The 26,661-nt window shown below is 37.1% G+C and overlaps 1 protein-coding gene across 1 annotated transcript in view; it reads right to left on the reverse strand.

Moving 5' to 3' along the window:
- The window catches only part of EPHA6 (EPH receptor A6), an 852,487-nt gene that overhangs the window by 192,499 nt on the left and 633,327 nt on the right, over positions 1-26,661 (reverse strand). The window contains exon 11 of the mRNA XM_036850549.1: positions 10,067-10,252. Coding sequence (XP_036706444.1) covers positions 10,067-10,252 — 186 coding nt within the window. The remainder of the gene's footprint in view (positions 1-10,066; positions 10,253-26,661) is intronic.

The following is a 26,661-nucleotide window of genomic DNA, read 5'->3' on the forward strand; positions in this document are numbered from 1 at the left end:
TTTTGGGTCATACATATAAATGAAAATTATAGCACAACATGTTAAGTGCAATGTAGATATCTACAAGTACAAAGATTAAGAAAAGATGTTTCATATAAGCTGAGTCATTCCGCATAAGTAGAGCTTGCTGGTTGAGTTAAGGGCGATGGGGCTGTGGGAAAGAGAGGGATTTCCAAGAAAAGGGCCAAGTATGATCAAATATGATCAGTCACTGATTCACTGAACTATTCATCTGAATATTTCATTTGAAATATGAATCACACAGTGATTTACTGTTAATAGAATATAAACTAAGAGGTAGAGAAGGCAGGAGATGAGGCTAAAGATATGCTGTGAGTGGAGTCCAGTCTTTAGAACCTTGAATTTCTATATACAGTGGCATGAATTTTGTCCTGTGGGTGAAGGAAAGCCAGTGAAGGATTTTAAGCAAGGAAAGAAAGTTAAAAATGAGGAAAAACAGGCTTGTGCCTTTAAAAAAAAAAGAATTCAACAAATGGTGGTGAAATTTTCCATATGCAAAGAAAGAAAGAAAGAAAAAGAACCTTGGCCCATTCTTCACAGTTTACGGAAAAATTAATTCAAAAGGGATCTTAGACCTATATGTAAAACTTCTAGAGGTGAGTAGAAGAGAAAGTCTTTGTGACTTTGGACTAGGTAAAGAGTTTCTTGATACCACACAGAGAAGCACAATCCATAAAAGAAAAAAGTAAAAAAAATTAGACTTTATCAAAATTAAAAACACTTACTCTGCTAAAGACACTCTTCATGGAATAGAAAAACAAGCTACAAACTGGAAAAATATCTACAAATCACATTTCTGACAAAGAACTGTATCTAGAAAATATTAAAAAAAAAAACTTTTAGAACTCAACATTAAGAAAAAACAACCCAATGAAAGAAAATGGGTAAAAATCTGAAGACACGCTTCACCAAAAAAGATATATGGATAGCGAGTACACATATGGGAAGATGATCAAAATCAATAGTCATAGGAAATGCAAATTAAAATGACAGTAAGATACCAGTATAGACTCACTAATGGCTAATTAAAAAAAAAAAAGACAGTATCAAGCATTGCTGATGATTCAGAGTAACTGAAACTCTCATTAATTACTAGTGGAAATGTAAAATGGAACATCCAGTTTGGAAAACAGTTTGGCAGTTTCTTAGAAAATTAAACATATATTTACCATTGGATCTAGTCATTCCACACGTAGGTATTTCTCCAAGATAAATAGAAATATGTGTTTACACAGAGACTTACACATGAATGTTCATATCAGTTTTATAAATCATCATCCAAACTGGAAACAACCCAGATGTCCTTCAACCGCTGAATGCAGAACCAAACTGATGGTACATCATACAGAGGAGTACTGCTCAGCAACAACAAAGAGGCATGAATCTCAAGTGCATTCTGCTAAGAGAAAGAAGCCAGGTCTGAAAGGCTACTTATTGTGTAATTCCATTTACAGAACATTCTGAAACACAGTTCTTCCTTAAAGAAATGTTCTGATTAACAAATGCAGAAGGAAAGAGAAAAATAGAAAAATCACCATTAAAATATGACAGTAGTAATTGTTGCGGGCAAGATCTGCTATGGATGATAAAATTAATGGGAAAAAGTCTGAGGAAAAAGAGGATATTTGCATAGTCTAATCTCCTCCCAAATATACATTAACTACAAGAGGGGGAAAGTAATTTTTCAGTAACTTTCTAGGAGACACCACCTTAACCAAGTGATCCCTGTTAACGTCCCCAGGAATAATGCACGTGGACATCATCATGTATCCCCGGATATAATGCATAAAGAGGGTATGCAACTTTTGTGATGTTCCTGCCAAAAATGCATAACCACAAATTGAATCATGAAAAAACAATGGACACACCCAAACTAATGGACATTTTACAAATCACTGACTAGTAGTTTTGAAAACTGTCAAGGTCATGAAAGACAAGAGAAGACTGAAGAATTGCACAGATTAAACGCAGACTGGACTAAGGATAAGTAGTGCAAGGTGGGATCCTGGATGAGTCCTAGAAGAGAGAAAGGACACTAGTGGAAAAGCTGATAAAATCTGAATAAAAGTCTGTAGTTAAGTAAATAGTACTGTACAGATGTTTGTTTCTTGGCTTTGATAACAGTCCTATGCTTATGTAAAATACATCAGGGGAAACAGTGAGAGTTATATTGGAACTATATTATTTGAATAACTTTTTCTGTAAGTCTGAAATTATATCAAAGCGAAAATTTAAGGAAAGTTATAGTAATATATTCCCACAACAACAAAACAAGCATTAAAGTATTCATCAAGGGATTAAGTAAGGACACTGCTAGATTTCCATTCATTATTTTGAGATAATTTTTTAAATCAGAAATCACATATACAAGGGGCCAATAATCATTTTCAGTGGCCCATAATCATTTTCAGTGATTAAGATTCCTACTGGTCTTTATTCACTCCTATCAATACATAAGACCATCAGGAACTTGGTGAAAAAGTTCCTAAGTAATGACTGGTTACTTTACCTTGCAGCCTGGAAGGATGGTACTCATTCTCCTGAGTTTATGGATGCAAATTAATGTCTATAACATGGATTTATCTATAGCCCTTCTCAAATTTGGAGCCATCAAACTCTTTACCAGAACAAATTGCATCATTCTTTCCAAATGATTTGGAAAGAATTTTCACTTTTGAAATGAGTAAGATTTCACCCTCTAGATGGCTCTATTCAATTTTATTTAGACGTATTAAAAGGCAATATTATGTATGCATAAAGTTGTTTTTATATTCTCTTTTCTCTCCTAGTTCTTACAGTGTTATCTTCAGACTGGGCAACCTGTTACTAGAATTTTTAACCTGATACTTCTTATTATAGTCTACCCAATAATTAGCAGGCTGTCTTAGGAAAGAGAGAGAACCACAGGAAGGAGACAGTAAGTTAGAAGTAGATCTAGGGAGGTGATTAGAGTGAAAGACCTTGAGAAAACTCAGATACTTAAACACTGAAGAGACAAGAATAAATTTCTTCTGAATACAGGAGAAGTTTATTCTCTCTTGTAAAGAGAGAAGTACACTCTGGCAGAAAGAAAATAAGCTGGTGATCCCGATTAGCCCCAGTGCTGCTTGAACAGTGTGATACACAGGGCCACCAGATTATGTCATCCTGTTACTGTTTCTCAGAGTCACACTTGGTTCATTTTCTATTTATCCATATGTATACATTATAATTCCAAATGGCAAATACTTTGCAGTAAATCTCCTGAGACTCCATTAGACTCCAGAAACTGCATAAGAATAATTCATCACTAATTTCCGTAAACAGTAAATAGTAAATATTAAGGATGGTAGGAGAAGAGAGAAAATCTCTATTTCTTCTCTTTTTGTTGCCTCTTATCTTTCCTTTTCCCTCGGGTTGCATCTCTTCCTACTTTCATGCTATCAACTCTTTTCCTCAATTTATCAACAGTGCTCTTTGGGGCAGCAGCTTCTGTCCTGATCTCCAGGTTCTCTTGTGTTCTTAGTAATACCCACAATCTTTCTAACCTTTCCTGATCAGTTTTCTTTCACACTTTTCTCAAGAGCCAGTTCAAATATTCACCAACACCTCAAGCCCTCTACCTATCACCTCAGCAAATGATCTAGCCTTGTACATGATTGAAAAAAGGAAGGCGGGTAACTCCAAAGGCAGCTGGGTCTTCTAGCTACCAACAATCTTTGCATACCATAGTTATCTATGTACGGGTCAGTTTGGTACATTTTCTTCCAGTGTCTCAGGGATTTAGAAAAGAAAGAATACATGGGAAAAATGAGAATAAGTTTTGAGATGATTTTGTCATTTAGTATGAAAGCAATCTAGGATTCAAGAAGGATAGTGGAGAATGAAACCAGAGAAAGAAGACCCAGGGACCTGACCCAGGAGGGCAGGCGTTTTGACTTTCTTATCCATTGCCAAATACCTAATGCTTAGAAAAGTGCTGCCGCATAGTAGTTAGGCACATAATAAATATTACTTAAATGAATGAATGATTTAAAGAATGCTAAGCATTTGGAATCTAAGTAAGAAATGAACACAATCTAATTTGCATTTTTTAAGCTATCAGTCTGACTGCAGTGCACACATGCCTCACTCACTCTAAAGACCACTTCAATCTTGGCCTTGACTCTCACAGTGTGCTGTGATGGGCTGTGTCCTCCTAGTTGCTCCATCCAATGGATGCTTCTCAATCCTTATTTTATTTGGCTTCCCAGCTCATTTTATGCTAATGACCCATCTTTCATTCTTAGAGATGTGTCCTCCTTCTTCCACGTTGTTCTGTCTGTCTCTTTCATAAGCTTTTCTTTTTAAGTCAGCCTGTTAGGGCTGGTTCTCCTCAACCTTCTGGGTAATTTCATCCTCCCGATGGCTTCAACTACTGATCACCACCCATCATTTGCACCTGCACACCAGAATCCCACCGAGGCTTCAGAGGCTTCCTGGAAGTTTTTAAATGTCCAAGACACTTCCAACTTATCACGTCCAAATCAGAATTCATTGTTAACCCTCCAAGTCTATTATTTCTCCATAATTTCCTTTCCATCTCCCTACTTATGTAAACCAGAAGCTTGGAAGTCATCCAAAACCATCCCCATTCCCTCATTCCCCATATATAATCAGTCACTCAAGTCTCCTAATTTAACCTTGGAAACAGCTCTTGAATCTATTTCTTCTATCTTTCTCATCATTTTTCACTTGGATTACTATACTAGCCTCCTTACTGTTTTACCTGCCTCTAGTTTTTTCTTTCAATATATAATTCACACTGTTATTACTTAGCTCCAGCTGTTTTCGATGCTCCCCCAACATGCCACATTCTTTCTTAGCACAAGGGTTTAGAACTTATTGCTTCCTCTGCCTGGAATACTATCCTACCAAACCCTAGCACGGCTTGCTCCTTCACTTCACTCAGGTTTGTTCTCTTTATCTAAAATTATATTGATATATTTAGATTCCTTTTTGCTGCCTCCAGCAGGTAAAAGCTCTGTCTTTTTCACTACTCTATTACCAGTGATTAGAAGAGTTGGCACCCAATAAATATTCTCTGAATAAAATAATGAACAAGTTAATGAATAATTGTATCCAAAACAGCACATGCTGCACCGTATTGGGAAATACTGGCCTACTTGTTTGTTGCTCCCAGTGGACTGGAGCCAACAAATGAGCTTCTCAAGATCACTGAGACCTTTGTTTCTCTATCTCTAGGTTTTAATAAGCAGTAGTGTCTGACACCTTGGTGGTGCTCAGTAAATGTTCCTAGAAAAACAAAACAAAGTAAAACAAAACTCTTAACCTACCTTAGCTAGTTGAGTAGCTGAATTTCACAAAAAAAGTCTAAGTTCTTTCATTAGAATCAGTTTCACAGAATGTTTTACTCCCTTCAACATATATTCCATATATCCAAACCTTGATTTTGCTTACAGCAAAATTTTACCTATACTTTTCTACTTTACAGACTGTAAGATAAACACTTTATTAAAGGCACTTTTTGTTTCTTCCTGATCACTGATACGAACCTGACATCATAATAAAGTTGGAGGTTGGGTGGTAAATTATTACTGGCACAAACTTTCCTTACCAACATCTCATGATTCTTTCTTTTGGCAAAGGAATGAAATACAAACATGTTAGGGTTAGATGTGACCTTTCTTGTTTTGCAGTACAATATGAACTTTTCAATCTTTTGTGCGGAGGAAAATATTGAGGCTTAAAGACATTGAATAACTTGCACAAGACCCTGTGTCCAGTAGCAGAATATACAAGCAGGTGGAGAGGCAGCTATCATATTGGTGGCAACTGTAATAGTCGAAATCTTGGAGAATGTATTACTTGACAAGTAAAATGCAATTCTGGGACTGGAGAAACAGTTCTTGTGTATTTACTGTCTATTTGACTGGCCTGAATCTACTCTCTGATTTAGAGTCCATGTGGACCCATCAAAACTATTTGGAAGGAACCCTCAATACTCTGGAATATTTAAAGATGGTTTGTGTAGGCCCAGTACTTTGTGTTACAGATTCTATGCTGTTCTAGAGTCCTTAGCAATGTCCCATGATAAAATAAATTTATGTTTGGGAATTTGTTTGATATCCTGATTGACTTCTATTATTCCTCACTGGATTTATGATTTATTTGAGATATAGTTTAGTATACCTACATTTAGTTGTTACCTAAGCTGGGAGATAGGCACTTCATTCTTTCTCTTTTTGGTTCTTCCATATCATCATGAATTCAAACTGTAGGGCTCCATCTTCTAGAGTGTGGTTACTGCATTGTGTTTCTTTATCATTTAACCACAACTCTTATCTTTTTATAGAAGGTAGCACTTTCTCTTTTGGATATGTAGTTAATGACACTGGTGTATACATCACCTGTTACAAACTGCTACTATCCATGGTACTAATAGCTACAAGTCTGTTCTCTAACTGATGGCTTCTATTTGCTTCTTGGAGAAAATGTATGTGCTAAGCAAATGGTTTAGCTGGATTAATCTCTTTCTATATCAGTTGCTTCTTAATAGGTTAATGAAATTGTGATGTGTGTCAAACAAATAGGTTCAACTTTTATCTGACACACTTTCTATATAATACAGCTTTTAATCATTTAACTTTGAAGTTTATAATAAAAGTAGTTATATGCACAAGTATGAAAGAGCAAAAGTGTTTCCAAGAACTTTATAATATGTATCTCTCAGCGATAAAACCTATAGATAAGATAAAAATTATGCATATTAAGAATTTATAAAAGGATCTGATGAAGATTTTGATCTATAATTTTGCATTACTTGCAACTGAGAGTCAGTGCATTTATTTCTCAGAACCCCAGGATACTCTACTAACATGACCATATAAACCTATACTGCATCTTTATCTTTGTCAGTATTATCTTTTATGCAATATGGTAGTCCTTAGGGAGCATTAATTGCTAGCTATCTCTTAGCTACTTAAGGGTAATCTTGGTACAATTACCATGTATTTATGGGAATGAGGCACTCATTTATTGCCTTTCTCTTAAAAATCCCATAGCATTTGCAAGAAGATAACAGTATAAATACGCCCACTTGTCTTTGCGGGAATTATTCCTTTCTCCATCTCCACCACCCACCTCAGCATCACCACAACACCCTTATGTGGGGCTCATACTTACAAGTTAAAACTACAATGATTATTGCCACTCAAAAGCATATTGAATCTATCCTTTCTCAATTAGCCTTTCTTTTCTTTTCTTATCTTTTCTCTCTTTCTTTTTCTTTTTCTTAAAATGGAATAAGGACCTTCACTTAGGAATCATACAAATTGGGCTACGTAAGGGTCACTGGTCCCAATTTTATACAAGATTGTTAGAGATGTAAAGCAATCACTGTGTTAGTTGCTTGAATGTCTTTGTGAAATAAACTGAGTATTTCAAACTGGCAGACAAGTGCCATAGATTATCTTATTAAACCTATTTAGTTGATTTAGAATAAATAATTCCTACTACTTCATAGGGCCAAATTATATATAATATTATATAGATAGATAATAAAAACACATAGGGATACATGAATAATTCACAGAATGTGATTTATCAAAGGTAGAAAATAAATATCTGATCTTTGAATTTATTGTTAGATATTTATTTCCAGATATTTCATGCATAAATACTCATACGAGGACTTCAACAGCATACTTAAATTATTTTAAATGCTTTGCAAAGGTTCATAATCCAACTTTAAAATTATCTTTTTCATTCCAGAGAGATATAAAACATAAGGAATAACTTGAAATGTTCATGCTAAATTAATGACAAGGAAGTCAGAAAATATAAAAGAAATAATTAATATGTTGTTTCCTCTCTCTCTCTTTTAGATTAGTATTTTTGCTAGGTATTGTGGCATATCTGGATCTCTCCAAATTTTACATAAGAGGTAGTTTATTCCACTCATCTAAATATTTTCCTTATTTTTAAAAGGTATTGTGTTATTTTATTCAGATTATAATTTATTTAATGCTATTTAATTCAGATAAGACAAAGTGTAAAACTCTGACTTATTCACTGTGATACAGCAAAATAAAAAGCAAAGAAACAAAAGATCCCATGGGTCTGTCAAACAGACAGACCTCAGTTTGAACATCAGTCATACCACGTACTATGGGTTAGAGGTCCTTATGCGGGTTAATTCACCCGTTTGATATTCAATATCCTTCAGTGAATACTGAAGGTTCAGCAGATATGCATAAGAGTTGCCATGAGAATGAAATGGTGAACTATAGTACCAATAATAGCTACCATTTAATGTGGCTTAGTATGAGTCACATGCTATGCTAAATGCTTTATACATTTATAAAATTAATCCTTACAGCATTCCTATTGGGTAGGACTTATTTTGGCCCCATTTTACAGTGTGGAAGTAAACAATAGAGATGTTAAATCATCTACCTAAAACTTCACAAGACTTCAGTGGCAGGAGTGGAATTCTAACTGGTGTCTATCTGTTTGGTTAACTATTGCTGTGTAATAAACTATCCAAAACGGAGCGGCTTAAAACAACAACCATTTTATTACCTCTCATGATTTTACGGGTTGATTGGACTGAGCTGGGTGGATACTTTGCTCCACAAAATATCATCTGCAGCTGCAGCCATCTGGCAGTAGAAGTAGGGGCTGTAATGTCTGAGATGGTTCTTTACAAAGCTGGCACTCAGTGCTGACTATCTGCTGGGAGCTCTTGTAGAGCTGTTGTTGACTAGAATGCCTCAGTTCTCCTCTTTGCAGTTCTGCGTATGGCCTCACCATATGTACTGGCTTTGCTCAACATTGGAGACTAAGTTACATGACAGAGTGTTCCAAGAGGATAAGGCCCAGTGTACAAATATGTAAGATGCTTCCACTTGTATCACACTTGTTAATGTCCCATAGGCCAAGGCTAGTCACATGGACAAGCCCACAATCAATGTGGGAGAGAACAACACCAGGGCATGAATACTGGAAGGTTCTACTAAGGCCACTAAAGTAACTAAGTTGCCCATGGCAACAGCTGAAATCAAAAGCAATCTTTTGTGTCCTCCAAACTATCATGGCTATCAGTAATTTTCTGCTCTCCTTGGATAGCATGTTGGCCAATGCATTGTGAGAAGGACTTTGGAGTTTCAGACACAGAGTCAGTTAAATGTTTTCAGTAAGCTTTTACACTTTCCTCCTTCCAAATATAATAAGAAATTTCAATTTCATTTAAATGGTTTTAAAACAAATTTCAGTTTTACAAAAGAAAAATGCCTCTCAAAGAGTTAGATTATTTTTATGAGTTTATAATGCCATACTATATTGAGTTTTATATGTTATAACTCATTAGTGAATAAAATAAGGAGAAATATTAAGTTATGCCTTATCATTATTCAAATAAAAGTGAATATATTGCAATCTATTTCTTAGATGATATGATTAGTTTTGGATTTCTGAGGAACTTTTTTCCCAAAGGAATGGTTTTGATCCCACTATTTCTGTAAAAACTGGATTTTTATTTCAGAAATTGTAATTCTTTTCTTCATTTTATATAAATTAAAATAATACAGTTCTAATGGCATTTATGTAGGTAGGTTCCATAAAGAACTTTTTATTTAAAAGTTTTACTTTAGCTAAAGCATTCTATATTTGTATATGACATTTATTTACAAACAGAACTATTTTACCTTAATGACCCCAAATATTTTAACTGTTTCTCTTATTAATATTGAAATTTAGGCAGGTTCAGAAGAAGTGAATTGCTTACAGAAATTAGGAAAAAATATATAACCCTTTACCTTGATTTATTATTTCAAGTTAAATTAGCAAATGATTTACAGGTAATAAAAAAAACATTTCAAAGCTGTTTGGTGACCAGTGCAAACTCTGATAAAGTCATAGACTAATATCAAGACTCCAAGGGATGATATCTGAAGATGATATCTGAACTAAGTTATCCCCTAAATGGCTGTGATATTGCTATTAAGCTTTTTTTTTAATTTAAGGAAATGAGACATATATATAAAAGAAGAAAATCAGTACTTACTTTTTGTGACAACACCTTCTAAGCGAATGATATTTGGGTGGTCAAACTGACCCATGATACTTGCTTCTCTTAAAAAATCTCTTCTTTGCCGATCCATGTGGCCACCTTTCAAAGTTTTGATGGCAACTGGAATCTCTCTTTTCCCTGGTGTTTTCAAACGCCCACTACAGACTTCTCCAAATTCACCTTAAAATATGAACAAAAGTAGTTAGTTGTTTAAACAGAATACTTATATTCCAGAAAAAATGAATTGTCACAAAGTACCATCTTTTTGTTTTTTAAGGTGATGACTCTCAAGTGTGCCATTTTTACATAGAGATCTCTTCCTTAAAAATTAAACTTGTAATGACAATATGCCTGATCAGCATCATTTGTAATGAATAATGAAATGCATTTTCGTATGCTGTACCACAGGAACTTCCATTGATAGATATCCCTGATCTGCTGAGAAATTATGACTAGCAGAATGGGTGATGCTAATGCAATTCTATAGAAAAGCAATCACTGCATAACATTTCCTGTTCCTGTTCTCAATACTGATATATGGGCCAAATGCCTGCTCTTTGCAGGGAATCCATCAGGCATATGTAGTTGATTTGATTGCACGGGCATATGTCTGGGCTTCACTACCATTAGAAATCAATGCTAGGGTCAACTGGTATATGAACATATTGAAAAGACCACACTGAACTCAACTATAATTACTTATTATAGTTGAGTTCACACAGGTTAAATTACACGTCACATGGTTTGAATACAAATACAGTAAGATTATCTACAGTTCAGCAATGGCTCCAATGGATAGATTAAAAAACAGCCAAATATTTATCATGAATTTACTACATATATATCCAGTGCTAGAGTGCTGTGTATTTCAAAGAAGTATAAGAGTTGGTCTTTGTTCTTTGTAGCTTATAGTCTAGTAGGAGAATTTAGATGAAACACTGAAACACTTAGGAACCTAAGAACCAATCCCTGCAAATGTTGTATTATTTAAGTAAGAACAATGGGAGCTGCAAGACTTCCTGGAGGAGGTGAAACTTTTGCTGGACCTTGAATGATGGGTAGGATTCGGATATCCAAGAAAAGCAGCAACATTCCAGACAGGAGTATATGGAGTGAGGGAAGTGAAGACAAAGATTCAACGGTCAGAAACAGTAAAGAGAATGACATGGACATAGGGCAGTAAGGAGACAAGGTTGACTAGAGGGGTTACTGTGGGAAGGACGGTCAGAGACTTCTCAGTGCAATGTAGTAAATTCAATAAAGCTTGAGTTTTCAGATTTAATTTTTCTATGGTCAACTCCCTGCATTTACTTAAAAGCATGATGCTTGATCCCCAATTTATTCATCTATGAAGTGAATATAATAATGAAACCTTTTGTAATTCTATAATGTTCCTTCCCCATAAGGATACTGGGAAGATCAAAAGTGATAATGCATATAAAAGTGCTTATAAACTGTAAAGTACTATTTATGTGCTTTAAGTTATATATATCTTTGGAAAGGTGAAAGAAATAAAAATTAAAATATCTTCAGTTGGTTTATTAGCTAGCAGTTCTGGCCAGTAGCTCGACGCTATGTAAGTTTAAGTGTAGAGGATCAAATTAAATTTTTGTAGCGCCACAGATTATCCATATTTTCTTTGAACCAATTCATTACAGTCAACTAAATGTTGACTATTCATGAATATTAATTATATTTTGGTATAGATGCTAAGATTTTTTTTAAATGAAAAAAAAATAAAACTAGAAAGGAAATAAGACAAAACTTTGCTTCCTAAATTATGTGTAAACATGTCCATTAGAAATAAAAAGCAGTCTAGCAAGTTTTATATATATATATATATATATATATATATATATATATATATATATATATATATATGGTAAAAAAATAAATAAACAAACACGCAAACAAAAAATGCTGACTAGAATGTGGTCCCTAAGTTCAGTGTATGTGATATTGGGGTTTTACAAATCTTACATAATTTGACATCAAAACAAGAATAGTTTTTTTTTTTTTTTACTTAATGATGCTTTCAACCTATTGGCAGTTAAATGTTCTTATGTTCACAGGAGAAAGAAGCCATAGTTTTCCAGTTTTGTTTGTAATAATGTTTTTAATTTTTTAAAGATTTTCTCTTAGACATAAAAAATTGGCAAATGATAGAAATTTTCAACATTTTTCTATCGAGGCTGTGAACCTTGAGAGTAAAGGTATATGTACGTGTTTAAATTAATGTCCGATATATCCAGGCCTACTAATATACTTGAAATTCCTTTTCACATCACTCTGGTTTGCTTTAATGAATATCTAGAACAAAACAAATATTTTTTCTTCTTCTCGCTTTTATTTTGCCTTAACAAATCTGTTAGTACATATAAAGATTCAACAATATTTTAAAACCTCTCACCTGCCATGAGGCCAGATTGCAAGTGATTTTCTGTTAACATTTTATAGTAATTCAAATAAACTTTTGAATATAGTGAAATGAATAGCAAACTCTGTTGGTATTTTATCAAGACAGGCAGAGTGGCAATTTACTTTGGTCTTCTGTTGTGTGAAATTCATGTAATCTTATTAACACCAGGCAGGTGTTTTCTTCATGTCAAGCTTTGCATGATCAAGCTGTTATCACACTTATTTCAGTGACACTAAATATGGCTGCCTCAATTAAAGATCTGAGACTCCTAGTGCATTCTTTAGGCATAGTGCAAAAAATTCAGTCATAGAATGTATTAAAACTCTTATCTGTGGTAAGCCTGGATGAATCAGACAAATCAGCCAGAAAGGAAAAAATATTTTAAATTAAATGCATATTTTAAAATATTGCCAAAGACTGATCCATTATATGATTGCTCTTGTAGCAAGAGTGGAGGCCCTGTATGTAATCATAGGTAAGAGGATTTATTCCTTAATAAAATGTGAACTTTTATATATACTGGTTAGTCCATCATTAATTCATCAACTATAGGAATATGGTGTTAAATACTTTTTTTTCCCTTTACCAACACAATGTCACCATCATTATTACAAAGCTAGCACTTATATAGTGCTTATCATGAGCCAGGTCTAAAAACCTAAAATATATTTTAATCTTGACAACAAAACTTTGAGGTGGGTACTGTTATTATCTTCACATTACAGATGAGGAAACTGAGGCATACGAGCTAAGTAACTTGTCCATGGTAACGTAATTACAAAGTGGTAGAGCAGTAATTTGAACCTAGGCAATCTGGCTCCAGAGTCCATGCTTATAATCACTATTCTCTGCTGTCTGAGATATTTATCATTGTTAATACTTGTGTTAATATGCTAAATTCCCAGTTAGTAACAACGATGTCTTCAAACTCACTACTGTATAGTGTTCAAACACATTAACTGGATATGCACAGGTAGATGGAATGATAAAACCATATATTAGGAATCCTTCACTATAAAATGGAAATGGAGACCTCGCTTAAATAGGTTGTATATTAGATGGTCTGGAAAAATCACTACAGTCTATCTAGTTTCAAGAGAGTCAAGAAAAATATGTCTAGGATAATTGATCTTCTGCCACTGACAGCCCATGCACTTGCTAACAATCCCATCTCTCTCCCTGGATGGTGGTAAAACCTTTCTGGACAAGCAATTTTGTTGTATGGTATGTAAGGTCATAGTAAATTATCAACTAGAAATGGATTTTCCACATAAAGCCTACATCTTTTAACTAAAACTGTGGAGGAGGGTAGAGGCAACAAGGGACAATCTGTCTTGGAGGATTATCATATCAACAACCCCTGGAGGCTTTCTGAAAGTTTACTCCCCCTGTTCTGAGATTCTGGTACTCCCTTACCTCCAACCCCTTGAGAGTCACTGAAGCAGAGAGCCACGCTCCTGACGGTTTTTTAAAACATACCTCTCCCTGTGTCCTCAAGTCCATTCTCTACGTTTGCGTCTTTATTCCTGTCCTGCCCCTAGGCTCTTCAGAACCATTCTTTTGAGGGGAAAGGGTAAGCTGGGACGAAGTGAGAGAGTGGCATGGACAGATATTCACTACCAAATGTAAAATAGATAGCTAGTGGGAAGCAGCCGCATAGCACAGGGAGATCAGCTTGGTGCTTTGTGACCACCTAGAGGGGTGGGATAGGGAGGGTGGGAGGGAGGGAGACTCAAGAGGGAGGAGACATGGGGATATATGTATATGTATAGCTGATTCACTTTGTTATAAAGCAGAAACTAACACACCATTGTAAAGCAATTATACCCCAATAAAGATGTTAAAATAAATAAATAAAATAAAACATACCTCTCAGGTGTAATGACATGTTTCTTTCATCACACTTGCCGTTTCCCTCTGACGGGAACGCTCTCTACAAGTTGTTCCCCTTCCTCCCTTGTCTCCACCCTGCTCAGTTCTTCTCTTACGCGATGGCTTCATATAAGCAGCAAATGCCAAGCTTTCCCCTCTTCAGAAACTTACTCTGATGAACCCATCTCATTTAGTCCCCCACCAACATCAGGTCCCTCCAAATGAGACAGAAAAAAACAGCAGCTCTACAATCAGAAGCCGGCCTCGCTCTCAGAGCTAGGCTATGTTATTCTCCTATCAGACATTATACCAACCTCAGCCTCAACCTCAACCTCAACCAGGTTGCTCTGAGACACAATAAAATGAGACTGAGCAAGGCTACTGCATAATTTTGCCTAAGCACAGAAAAAAGGCAAGGTCACATGGCCAAAATACTAAACATCTCCTCCTCTCTTGGCCAAAATGAGTGACTGCTACTTCTCTACCAATTAAAACCTTATTCTTGTTCTAGTCTCCCTTCCCTGTAGATAAGATTCACTGAGATACTATGGTATAAGTCCTAAAACTAAGGCCCAATATTATGTGCTGTTTGACACCAGGGGCAAACAGGGAGGGCCTCAAATGGCTTTACCACAGGCTCTCCTCCTCACTCTGCTCCCACAGATAAGGCCAAACAACCCGCCTTATCAAACGGATAAGATGCAGTTCCTCCTCATCCATGAGTGACAGGTTTCACTCTCCTGCCAGCCTGGGGAATGATTCAAGCAAGCCAGTCACATCCTCCTGAGGGTATCGGGGGTACCCTACCCTCTTGACACTACAAAGCCTGTCTCCCACAGCCCCCCGTTGTCCACTGGGTTCCCAAGAGTAGCCCAGGTGGCCCTGTGTGGCATGTGGCATCCCTCCTCCCCCCCGCCCTGGCTGTAAGTATATGGAATGAATAAGTACCTGTTAATCTCATCTGTTCAGTCTAAGGCATTGTGTATTTGGCCATCACAGGGTGATGGAGGCACCCAATAGGAGGCAATGAGAACAGATATTCAATTGCAGATTTGCCATTGCTTTCTGACAGCATTTAATCCAGAGCAAACTCCTGCTTTCTTGGACCCCCTGCCAAATCACCCAACCAAAGCCCAAGTGCTATAATAGGTTCTTTCTAACACCCTCTTACTGACACACACTAGAGTTCCCCATGGTGTGTGTTTTCCCTTGCTGAAATGAGCAATAAACCCAGCTTTTTCAACTACAGTGTGTTCCTGGGGTCTTTGGCTTGAGAGCATTAGCGTAACTATTTACTGTATAGCACTTTTGACTATGTGAAATTATCTTTGAAATTCATTTTTAATTAGTTTACTCATTTAGTAACTATCCCTGCATTTCAACACTTCCCCTTAATTCCATCCAGTCAACTGTAATCTAAGTCATGATGGCACAGGGATTAACTGTCTCTATTTCCTATTGTACTCTCAGTGCTTAGTACAAAATAAGCACTTCTTTAATACTTGCTGCATGAATGTGGGGAAAACACAACTCTAGACTCAAAGTTGGGATATCTTAGAGAGAGTAAAAATTGTCCAATTTTTGCTCTTCTTTCATTGTATACAGTTAAGAGATACTTCAATACCTTCTGTATTCAGTTTTTTTTTTTTTTTAAACTTAACTGCAAACAATCCAGTTTCATTTCTGAGTATAAAGGCGACAAGAAGAATATTTTAAAGTGTCATATAAGGAGTAAAATAAATAAAGTGTCATATAAGGAGTTAAAAAAGAAGAGGCATAGAGGAAAAACATATAACAGATTTTTAATTCAGTTCTAGAGGGATTTATTAGTCTCTTGAGGTCTTAAGGTAAATTCCATTATTATTATCAGGAGGGTCACCCACCCAATTGCATTCACTGTCTGTCATTCAAGGATGAAATACCAGAATCCTTATGACTAATTCTGTCTGGTTTCTTCCACATATGAAAGAGAACAACATCTTTTTGAAAACATAATCTCACACCAGTTGAAATGATATTTGAATGTTTCTGATTCAACTTCACAGAAAGGTTCAACACAATGCAAGACTTCTTGTGTTTAACAAGGCTTGTCAATAGGAAGAGTCGACTAAGACATGAAAGAGGACAGGTTTACAAGTTAGGGCTTCTATTTCTGGCATCACCACTAATTTGTTTTGTGGCATTAGAGGAAGCCATATTACTTTTTCCTGCTTTAGTATCATTGTGGGTAGGTTAAATACCTACCACCTATATTCTTCTTGAGAGATAAAGATTAATGTGTAAATTTTTACAAAGCTTTTTAGTCTAAGAAAAATTCCATGTAACCACTGAGTCTTTTAAAATTATACTGATACCATAGACAGTACGTTAAATATGTCACTCTAAGTATCCTTCACTGCTGGGTTCTTAAACCCTAGGCCAGGAAGCAGTATTTCTGCAAGACAGGAGAATGACTTCCTTATCAAACAGGGGTAAGGATTTCTTTAGTGAATGAGGTCAGTAACGCATTATCTATTTTTTCCCACACCACATTCCAAACATCAGACAACCTCTTTTTCTTTCTGAGCAAGTTTTTATTCTGTTCTGCTAAAACAAACTCCCAATTATAACTCTGTCCTCAAGAAAATTAAAGTTTTCTCTATCTCTGACATCATAAAGTCCAGTGTATTACTCACTTATTGAATATTCTTATTCATATTATTTTGACTTTTCAAACTCACTGTTACCTCTACTCCTAGAACACTTTTTTAATCCAGTATCAGCCTCTACCACAGGCCTCTCATACCACCTGCTTTCTTTCCTCAAGGCAGATTGAAAGAGCTCTTTAGACTAAAAAATATTTGCATTTCAAAACTCTGCTTGATGCTCTATAAAAATTTATTCTCTATGCTGCCATCAGAAGGACCATTTCAGAAATAAAATCTAATTTAAAAAAATCTCTGTGACCCAGAGAAAGTTACTCAATGTCTTTGAGTCTCCGTTTCCTTATCTATAAAACATGACTATCTGATTTGCAGAATTATAAGAAGTAAAGGTACCTAGCACTGCCTCCGGCAGCTCCTATTGTTACTATATATTTTCACTAGCCTTGCGGCCACCCATTCTCTGCAAATGAAAACTAGGACCAGTTCAAACATCTGCCAGTCTCTCCTCCCATAATCAGGCTGCTGAGCACTCTGCATTGGATAGAAGTGTTACTAAAAATATATGGTTCTTTTCTCAGCTATAATCCTTTGTCAGTATACACACTATCTCAGGGTAATATCTTTCACTACCACCAGCTACTGCCTTTAGCTTGTTAAGTTCCAAATCTACACTTGCAGCTCAGACTTCTCTCTTGAACTCCAGACTTGCATAACCACCTAGATGTCTTCTAAGGGCAATCCTATCATTATCTCCTATAGTAGTTGGCTTGCGCTATTATTAAAAAATACCACAGATTGTGTGGCTGAAACAACAGAAATTTATTTTCTCACAGTTCTGAAGGTTTGGGAATCTAAAATCAAGGTGCCAGATGATTGGTTTCCTGGTGAGAGCTCTCTTCTTGGCTTGGAGACGGCGACCTTCTCACTGTGTCCTCATGTCCTTTCCTTGGTGAGGCCATGGAGAAGGAAGAGATCTCTCCCTCTTCCTCTTCCTATAAAGTCACCAATCCTATCATATTAGGATCCCACCCTTATGATCTCATTTAACTTTAATCAAAACCTAGAAGCCCTATTTCCCCATACATTTACATTGGGGGATAGGGATTTAACATATGAATTTTCAGGGTTGGGGGGACACAATTCAACCATAATATCTCTTAAAACCTGCTTTTTCTGTCTTTATCCCTTAATTCATTTAGTAGCTCCAAAGACGTTAACATTCTAACCCACAGAATCTGTGACTATGTTACCTTATACAGCAAAAGGGATTGAGATGTGATTATCCTGGACAATCCAGTTGGGTCCAATGTAATCATAAAGGTTCTTATAAAAGGGAGGCAGGAGGGAGAGTCAAGAGAAGGAGATGGGATGACGGAAACAGAGGTAAGAGAAGTCACAGAGAGATCTGAAGATGTTATGCTGGTGGCTTTTAAGATGGAGAAGGGAACTTGAACCAAGGAAGGCAGGAGACCTTTAGAAGCTGGAAAAGTCAAGGAAACAGATTCTTCCCTGATATGCCGTGAGTGAATCAATACTGTCAACTCCCTGAGTTTAACCCAATGAGACTGATTTTGGACTTCTGACTTCCAGAACTGTAAAATAATTAATTTGTGCTTTACTAAGCCATTAACTTGTGATAATACATGGATGGCTTTTAGCACAGAGTTAGTTCTCAAATATTAGCTTCCATTTTAGGCTGGATAATATCCTCCATTTAAGCATGATCCTTTATTACTCTCCAATGCCCCCCTTTTATATTTTTCTATTAACAACACTTCTCTCATTAGCTGTAAGTTTCCATTCATTCATTTCTCCATTACACTGTGAAAATTTTGAGCACAGGGATTTTGTCTTCATTTTAATCCCCAGTGTCTATCATCATGAACAGCATGGGTCTAATGTTTCCTGACTGCACGATGGACTGACATCCTCATGACAGACACCTTCATCAGTATTGAAACCTCTATGTGAAAGTACACATTAAACATTTTCAAGTGTTACTTGAGTGGGCAAGCGTGAGACAATATCATTTCCCCCAGCACGTATGAATTCCTGCACTAACACAAACAAGACATTTTGGAATTCAGTCAGGCAATAAACATAATCAGTATTCACAGCAGAGGACTTGTGTTTAGTCAAGCATGACTAAGAGAAGCTAGTAGACTGTCAGCTGTAGTGGTCAAAATGTTTTCAAAAATGGGAGAAAAATCAGCTTTCCCAAAATACAGAGATGATTATTTTGATTAAAGAAGACAGTGAGTGTCCTGAGTTACTATTAAAAGTGATATTACACAATTCTTTAATAGCAATAAAGACTTTGAATAGCTTTAATATACCAAAGGTTTATAATAAACCTATATTAGTTCATTTTATCTTAAAGAAAATATGCATAGATAATCAGTAATGACTCTGTAAATTAAACCATGATTCAGAATTGTAGACATTTTAATGTGATTATTTATTCTCAAGGGATAGTAACAGGCGTATGTTCTAATAAAATGAACATTAAAAAGTTTGTTTTCATGTTAAAGCGCTATTTTCACTAATGTGAACATTATTTTAGGCAAACTTTTATTCAGTCAGTTTTGTCCTTCAGAAGACATTCATCATAGTTCTTCTTCTAAAAAGCTTATGCTTCATTATATTATTTATTCAGAAGATGTTTTCACTGAGTCCTAGATTGCAATATATACCATTATTATATGTGTTTCTAGGAAGGAAATACTGTTGCGAATTGAACTATGAATGCTACCAATTGTAGGATGCTACCTAAATTCAGTGACATTAAAATGAGAGCATTTGCTAGAACAAAAACTTGAAAGGAAAGAAGCTATCACCCATAGGCCAAATAATTCGAATACAATCTCATTTTGGTGTATATATTTCTACTCTACTTCCTAAGCATAAAGTTTATATTATTTTTCTTAAATGTGTACTAATACTATATACTATTTTTCTGTATATAATTAAGACCCTTTATTAATTAACTATTATAGTATATGTAGTTTCCATGCTATTACATATAACATAACTTATCTTAACAAATCTCTTTTTAAAGAACTTTGCAATCAGCTTTTTTATTATTATTTAAAAGACAGTTTTTACCATCAAATGTCATATGAGTCATTATTATAAACATTATAGAGCAACATTTTTGCCATTTATAATTTGTTATAATTTCACTCCTTTACGTTAACTGAACAAATAAGCACTTAGAATATTATTATTGAAACAAATCCCAAAGAAGTGAGGAAATAATTTTTGTTCAGTGATATATCCAACCTAAGAAAACTGCCTAGCATTATATTTCATTAATACCAAAATACAAATCAAACAAACTTTTTTCAGCCCGCAGATTGGTCTGGGGAATAAAACTTTAATATTCTTTGAAAGCATTTCTGTATATGTGTTTTGGAATTACATGTTTGGTGAAATTTGCACCCCACCCCAACCCTCAAAATTTAGATCTGAAATTTCCTTTGTGGGGAAAAAACTGTTAAATACTGATACAGTTTATGGAGTGGATATAGGACAATATAGGATCTTGTTCCTCCTGAGGTTTTGTAATATACAATCTTCTAGAAACTTGTCTCCTTTATCCAGTTTTTACATTTATTGTCACATACTGTTTATATTTTACTATTGATTTTTAAATATTTATTTATTAGTAGCTATATCTTTTCCTTTGTCATCTGTAACATTGTTTACTTATACCTTACATTTTTCTTAATTTTTTAATCAGAGTTTTATAATTTTATTAACATTTTTAAGAAAATAATTTTTAATTTTTTCTCTGTTTCCTATTTACTGTTTTTAATCTTTACTATTTACCTTCCACCTTCTTTGTGATTATTTTATTTCCCTTTTTCTAAATTGTTAAGTTGAATGCTTAGCTCATTAATTTTTAGTAGCTCTTCATTTCTAAAATAAGCATTTTAAGGCTATATATGTATTTACCTCTAAAGTACGGCATTTGTTGTACCACATGAGTTTTAAAATGTGTTTTTTTCATTCTTATTTAGTTCTAGAGATTTTCTCATTTATATTAAAATAACCCATGAGTTACTTAAATGTTATTTAATTACATTAAAAATAACCCACAAGTTATTTAAAACTATGTTTTAAACTGTCTAATTTTTTATGTTACCATTCTATTTATTTCTAAGCTAATTGTACTTTGGTTAGAAATGTATTCTATAAAAATCTGATTTGTTGCAAATTGCTTTATGGCCTAGTACATGGTCAGTTTTCATTAATATTTTTGTACTTTAAGAGAATGTGATTTGCCTATTTACAGATGACATGATACTATACATAGAAAATTCTAAAGATGCCACCAGAAAACTACTAGAGCTCATCAATGAATTTGGTAAAGTTGCAGGACACAAAATTAGTATACTGAAACCTGCTGCATTCCTATACACTAACAACAAACTATCAGAAAGAGAAATTAAGGAAACAATCCCATTAACAATCACATTGAATAGAATAAAATACCTAAGAATAAACCTACCTAAGAAGACAAAAGACCTATACTAGGAAAATGTAAGACACTAACGAATGAAATTGCAAATGTCACACTAATGGAAAGATATACTGCGTTCTTCAACTGGAAGAATCAATATTGTTAAAATGACCATACTACCCAAGGCAATCTATATTCAGTGCAATCCCTATCAAAACACCAATAGCATTTTTCACAAAACTAGAACAAATAATCTTAAAATTTGTATGGAAGTGCAAAAGACCCCCAAATAGCCAAAACAATCTCGAGAAAGGAGAACAGAGCTAGAGAAATCAGGCTCCCTGCCTTCAGACTGTACTACAAAGCTACAGTAATCAAAACAGTTTGATATTGGCACCAAAACAGACACATATATCAATGGAACAGGATAGAGAGCCCAGAAATAAACCCACACACTTATGGTCACCTAATCTAGACAAAGGAGGCAAGAATGCACAATGGAGAAGAGACAGTCTGGGAACTTTGTGGTTCTGGGAAAACTGGACAGCTACATGTAAAAGGATGAAATCAGAACATTCTCTAACACCATATACAAAAATAGACTCACAATGGAATAAAGGCCTAAATGTAAGATCGGACACTATAAAACTCCTAGAGCAAAACATAGGCAGAACACTCTTTGACATAAATGGCAGCAATATTTTTTGGATCTGTCTCCTAAAGTAAAGGGAATAAAAGCAAACATAAACAAATGGGACCTAATTAAAATTAAAAGCTTTGGCACAGCAAAGGAAACCATCAACCAAACAAGAAGACAACATACTTAATGGGAGAAAATACTTGCAAATGATATGACCAATAAGAGATTACTATCCAACATATACAAAGAGCTCATATGACTCAACATCAAAAAAACAACCTGATTAAAAAATGGGCAGAACTCCTGAATAGACATTTTTCCAAAGAAGATATACAGATAGGCAAAAGGCACATGAAAAGATACTCAATATCGCTAATCATCAGGGAAATGCAAGTCAAAACCACAATGAGATATCACCTCACACTTGTCACATTGTCAGAATGGCTATCATCAAAAAGAATACAAATAACAAATGTTGGCAAGGACATGGAGAAAGGGAGCCATCATACACTGTTGTGGGAATGTAAACTGGTGCAGCCACTGTGGAAAGCAGTATGGAGGGTCCTCAGAAAACTAAAAATAGAACTACCATTTGACCCAGCAACTCTACTCCTGGGTATATATCTGAAAAAGAAACAAAAAAAAACACTAACTGGAAAAGATACATGCATCCCAATGTTCATAGCAGCATTATTTTTACATTTGCCAAGATATGGAAGCAACCTGTTGTGTCTATCAACAGATGAATGGATAAAGAAGATGTGATATATATATATATATATATATGTAGATGGACTTGGAGGGCATTATGCTGAGTGAAATAAGTTAGACAGAGAAAGACAAATACTGTATGATATCACTTATATGTGGAATCTAAAAAGTACAGCAAACTAGTGAATATAACAAAAAAGAAGAGAGGAGAGAAGATGGCGGAAGAGTAAGACGTGGAGATCACCTTCCTTCCCACAGATACAGTAGAAATACATCTACACGTGGAACTGCTCCTACAGAACACCCACTGAACGCTGGCAGAAGACGTCAGACCTCCCAAAAGGCAAGAAACTCCCCACGTACTTGGGTAGGGCAAAAGAAAAAAGAAAAAACAGAGACAAAAGAATAGGGACGGGACCTGCACCAGTGGGAGGGAGCCGTGAAGGAGGAAAGATTTCCACGCACTAGGAAGCCCCTTCGCGGGCAGAGACTGCGGGTGGCAGAGGGGGGAAGCTTCGGAGCCACGGAGGAGAGCGCAGCCACAGGGGTGCGGAGGGCAAAGCGGAGAGACTCCCACACAGAGGCTTGGCGCCGAGCAGCACTCACCAGCCCAAGAGGCTTGTCTGCTCACCCGCCGGGGCGGGCGGGGGCTGGGAGCTGAGGCTCGTCGGGCTTCAGTCGGATCGCAGGGAGAGGACTGGGGTTGGCGGCATGAACACAGCCTGAAGGGGTTAGTGCACCACAGCTAGCCGGGAGGGAGTCCGGGAAAAAGTCTGCAGCTGCCGAAGAGGCAAGAGACTTTTTCTTCCCTCTTTGTTTCCTGGTGCGCGAGGAGAGGGGATTCAGAGCACCGCCTAAACGAGCTCCAGAGACGGGCACGAGCTGCGGCGATCAGCGCGGATCCCACAGCAACAGGGGCGCAAAGGAAAAAAAGGAGAGATTCCCGCACAGAGGCTCGGCGCCGAGCAGCACTCAGCAGCCCGAGAGGCTTGTCTTCTCACCCGCCGGGGTGGGCGGGGCTGGGAGCTGAGGCTCGGCTTCGGTCGGATCGCAGGGAGAGGACTGGGGATGGCAGCATGAACACAGCCTGAAGGGGTTAGCGCACCACAGCTAGACGGGAGGGAGTCCGGGAAAAACTCTAGAACTGCCTAAGAGGCAAGAGACTTTTTCTTGCCTCTTTGTTTCGCGGCGCGCAAGGAGAGGGGATTCAGAGCGCCGTCTAAACGAACTCCAGAGATGGGTGCGAGCCGCGGCAATCAGCGCGGGCCCCAGAGACGGGCATGAGACGCTAAGGCTGCTGCTGCCGCCACCAAAAAGCCTGTGTGCGAGCACAGGTCACTCTCCACACCGCCCCTCCCGGGAGCCTGTGCAGCCCGCCACTGCCAGGGTCCCGTGATCCAGGGACAACTTTCCCGGGAGAACGCACTGCGCGCCTCAGGCTGCTGCAACGTCACGCCGGCCTCTGCCGCCGCAGGCTCGCCCCGCCTCCTCCGTACTGCTCCCTCCCCCCGGCCTGAGTGAGCCAGAGCCCCCGAAGCAGCTGCTCCTTTAACCCTGTTCTGTCTGGGCGGGGAACAGACGCCCTCAGGCGACCTACACGCAGAGGCGGGTCCAAATCCAAAGCTGAATCCCGGGAGCCGTGCGAACAAAGAAGAGAAAGGGAAATCTCTCCCAGCAGCCTCAGAAGCAGCGGATTAAAGCTCCACAAACAACTTGATGTGCCTGCACCTGTTCAATACCTGAATAGACAACGAATCATCCCAAATTCAGGAGGTGGACTTTGGGAGCAGGATATATTAATTTTTCCCCTTTTCCTTTTTTTGTGAGTGTATATGTATATGCTTCTGGGTGAGATTTTGTCTGTATAGCTTTGCTTTATAATAGCTTTATTTTACTTCACTATATTATAGCCTCTTTCTTTCTTTCTTTCTATTTTTTCTCCCTTTTACTCTGAGCCGTGTGGACGAAAGGCTCTTGGTGCTCCAGCCAGGCGTCAGGGACGTGCCTCTGAGGTGGGAGAGCCAACTTCAGGACACTGGTCCACAAGAGACCTCCCAGCTCCATGTAATACCAAATGGCACAAATCTCTCAGAGATCTCCATCTCAACATCAAGACCCAGCTTCACTCAACGACCAGCAAGCTACAGTGCTGGACACCCTATGCCAAACAACTAGCAAGACAGGAACACAGCCCCATCCATTAGCAGAGAGGCTGCCTAAAATCATAATAAGGCCACAGACACCCCAAAATACACCACCAGACGTGGACGTGCCCACCAGAAAGACAAGATCCAGCCTCATCCACCAGAACTCAGGCACTAGTTCCCTCCACCAGGAAGCCTACACAACCCACTGAACCAACCTTAGCCACTGGGGACAGATACCAAAAACAACGGGAACTATGAACCTGCAGCCTGTGAAAAGGAGACCCCAAACACAGTAAGATAAGCAAAATGAGACGACAGAAGAACACACAGCAGATGAAGGAGCAGGGTCAAAATACACCAGACCTAACAAATGAAGAGGAAATAGGTAGTCTACCTGAAAAAGAATTCAGAATAATGATAGTAAGGATGATCCAAAATCTTGGAAATAGAATAGACAAAATGCAAGAAATATTTAACAAGGACGTAGAAGAACTAAAGAGGAACCAAGCAACGATGAAAAACACAATAAATGAAATTAAAAATACTCTAGATGGGACCAATAGCAGAATAACTGAGACAGAAGAAAGGATAAGTGACCTGGAAGATAAAATTGTGGAAACAGGGCTTCCCTGGTGGCACAGTGGTTGAGAATCTGCCTGCCAATGCAGGGGACACGGGTTCGAGCCCTGGTCTGGGAAGATCCCACATGCCGCGGAGCGACTAAGCCCGTGAGCCACAATTGCTGAGCCTGCGCGTCTGGAGCCTGTGCTCCGCAACAGGAGAGGCCACGATAGTGAGAGGCCTGCGCACTGCGATGAAGAGTGGCCCCCACTTGCCGCAACTAGAGAAAGCCCTCACACAGAAACGAAGACCCAACACAGCCATAAATAAATAAAAATAAATAAATAAAATTTAAAAAAAAAAATGGTGGAAATAACTACTGCAGAGTAGGATAAAGAAAAAAGAATGAAAAGAACTGAGGACAGTCTCAGAGACCTCTGGGACAACATTAAACACACCAACATTCGAATTATAGGGGTCCCAGAAGAAGAAGAGAAAAAGAAAGGGACTGAGAAAATATTTGAAGAGATTATAGTTGATAACTTCCCTAATATGGGAAAGGAAATAGTTAATCAAGTCCAGGAAGCACAGAGAGTCCCATACAGGATAAACCCAAGGAGAAACACGCCAAGACACATATTAATCAAACTGTCAAAAATTAAATATAAAGAAAACATATTAAAAGCAGCAAGGGAAAAACAACAAATAACACACAAGGGAATCCCCATAAGGTTAACAGCTGATCTTTCAGCAGAAACTCTGCAAGCCAGAAGGGAGTGGCAGGATATACTTCAAGTGATGAAGGAGAAAAACCTACAACCAAGATTACTCTACCCAGCAAGGATCTCATTCAGATGTGATGGAGAAATTAAAACCTTTACAGACAAGCAAAAGCTGAGAGAGTTCAGCACCACCAAACCAGCTTTACAACAAATGCTAAAGGAACTTCTCTAGGCAAGAAACACAAGAGAAGGAAAACACCTACAATAACAAACCCAAAACATTTAAGAAAATGGGAATAGGAACATACATATCGATAATTACCTTGAATGTAAATGGATTAAATGCTCCCACCAAAAGACACAGGCTGGCTGAATGGATACAAAAACAAGACCCATATATATGCTGT

Source organism: Balaenoptera musculus, chromosome 4 (assembly GCF_009873245.2).
Source record: "Balaenoptera musculus isolate JJ_BM4_2016_0621 chromosome 4, mBalMus1.pri.v3, whole genome shotgun sequence".
NCBI lineage: Eukaryota > Metazoa > Chordata > Mammalia > Artiodactyla > Balaenopteridae > Balaenoptera > Balaenoptera musculus.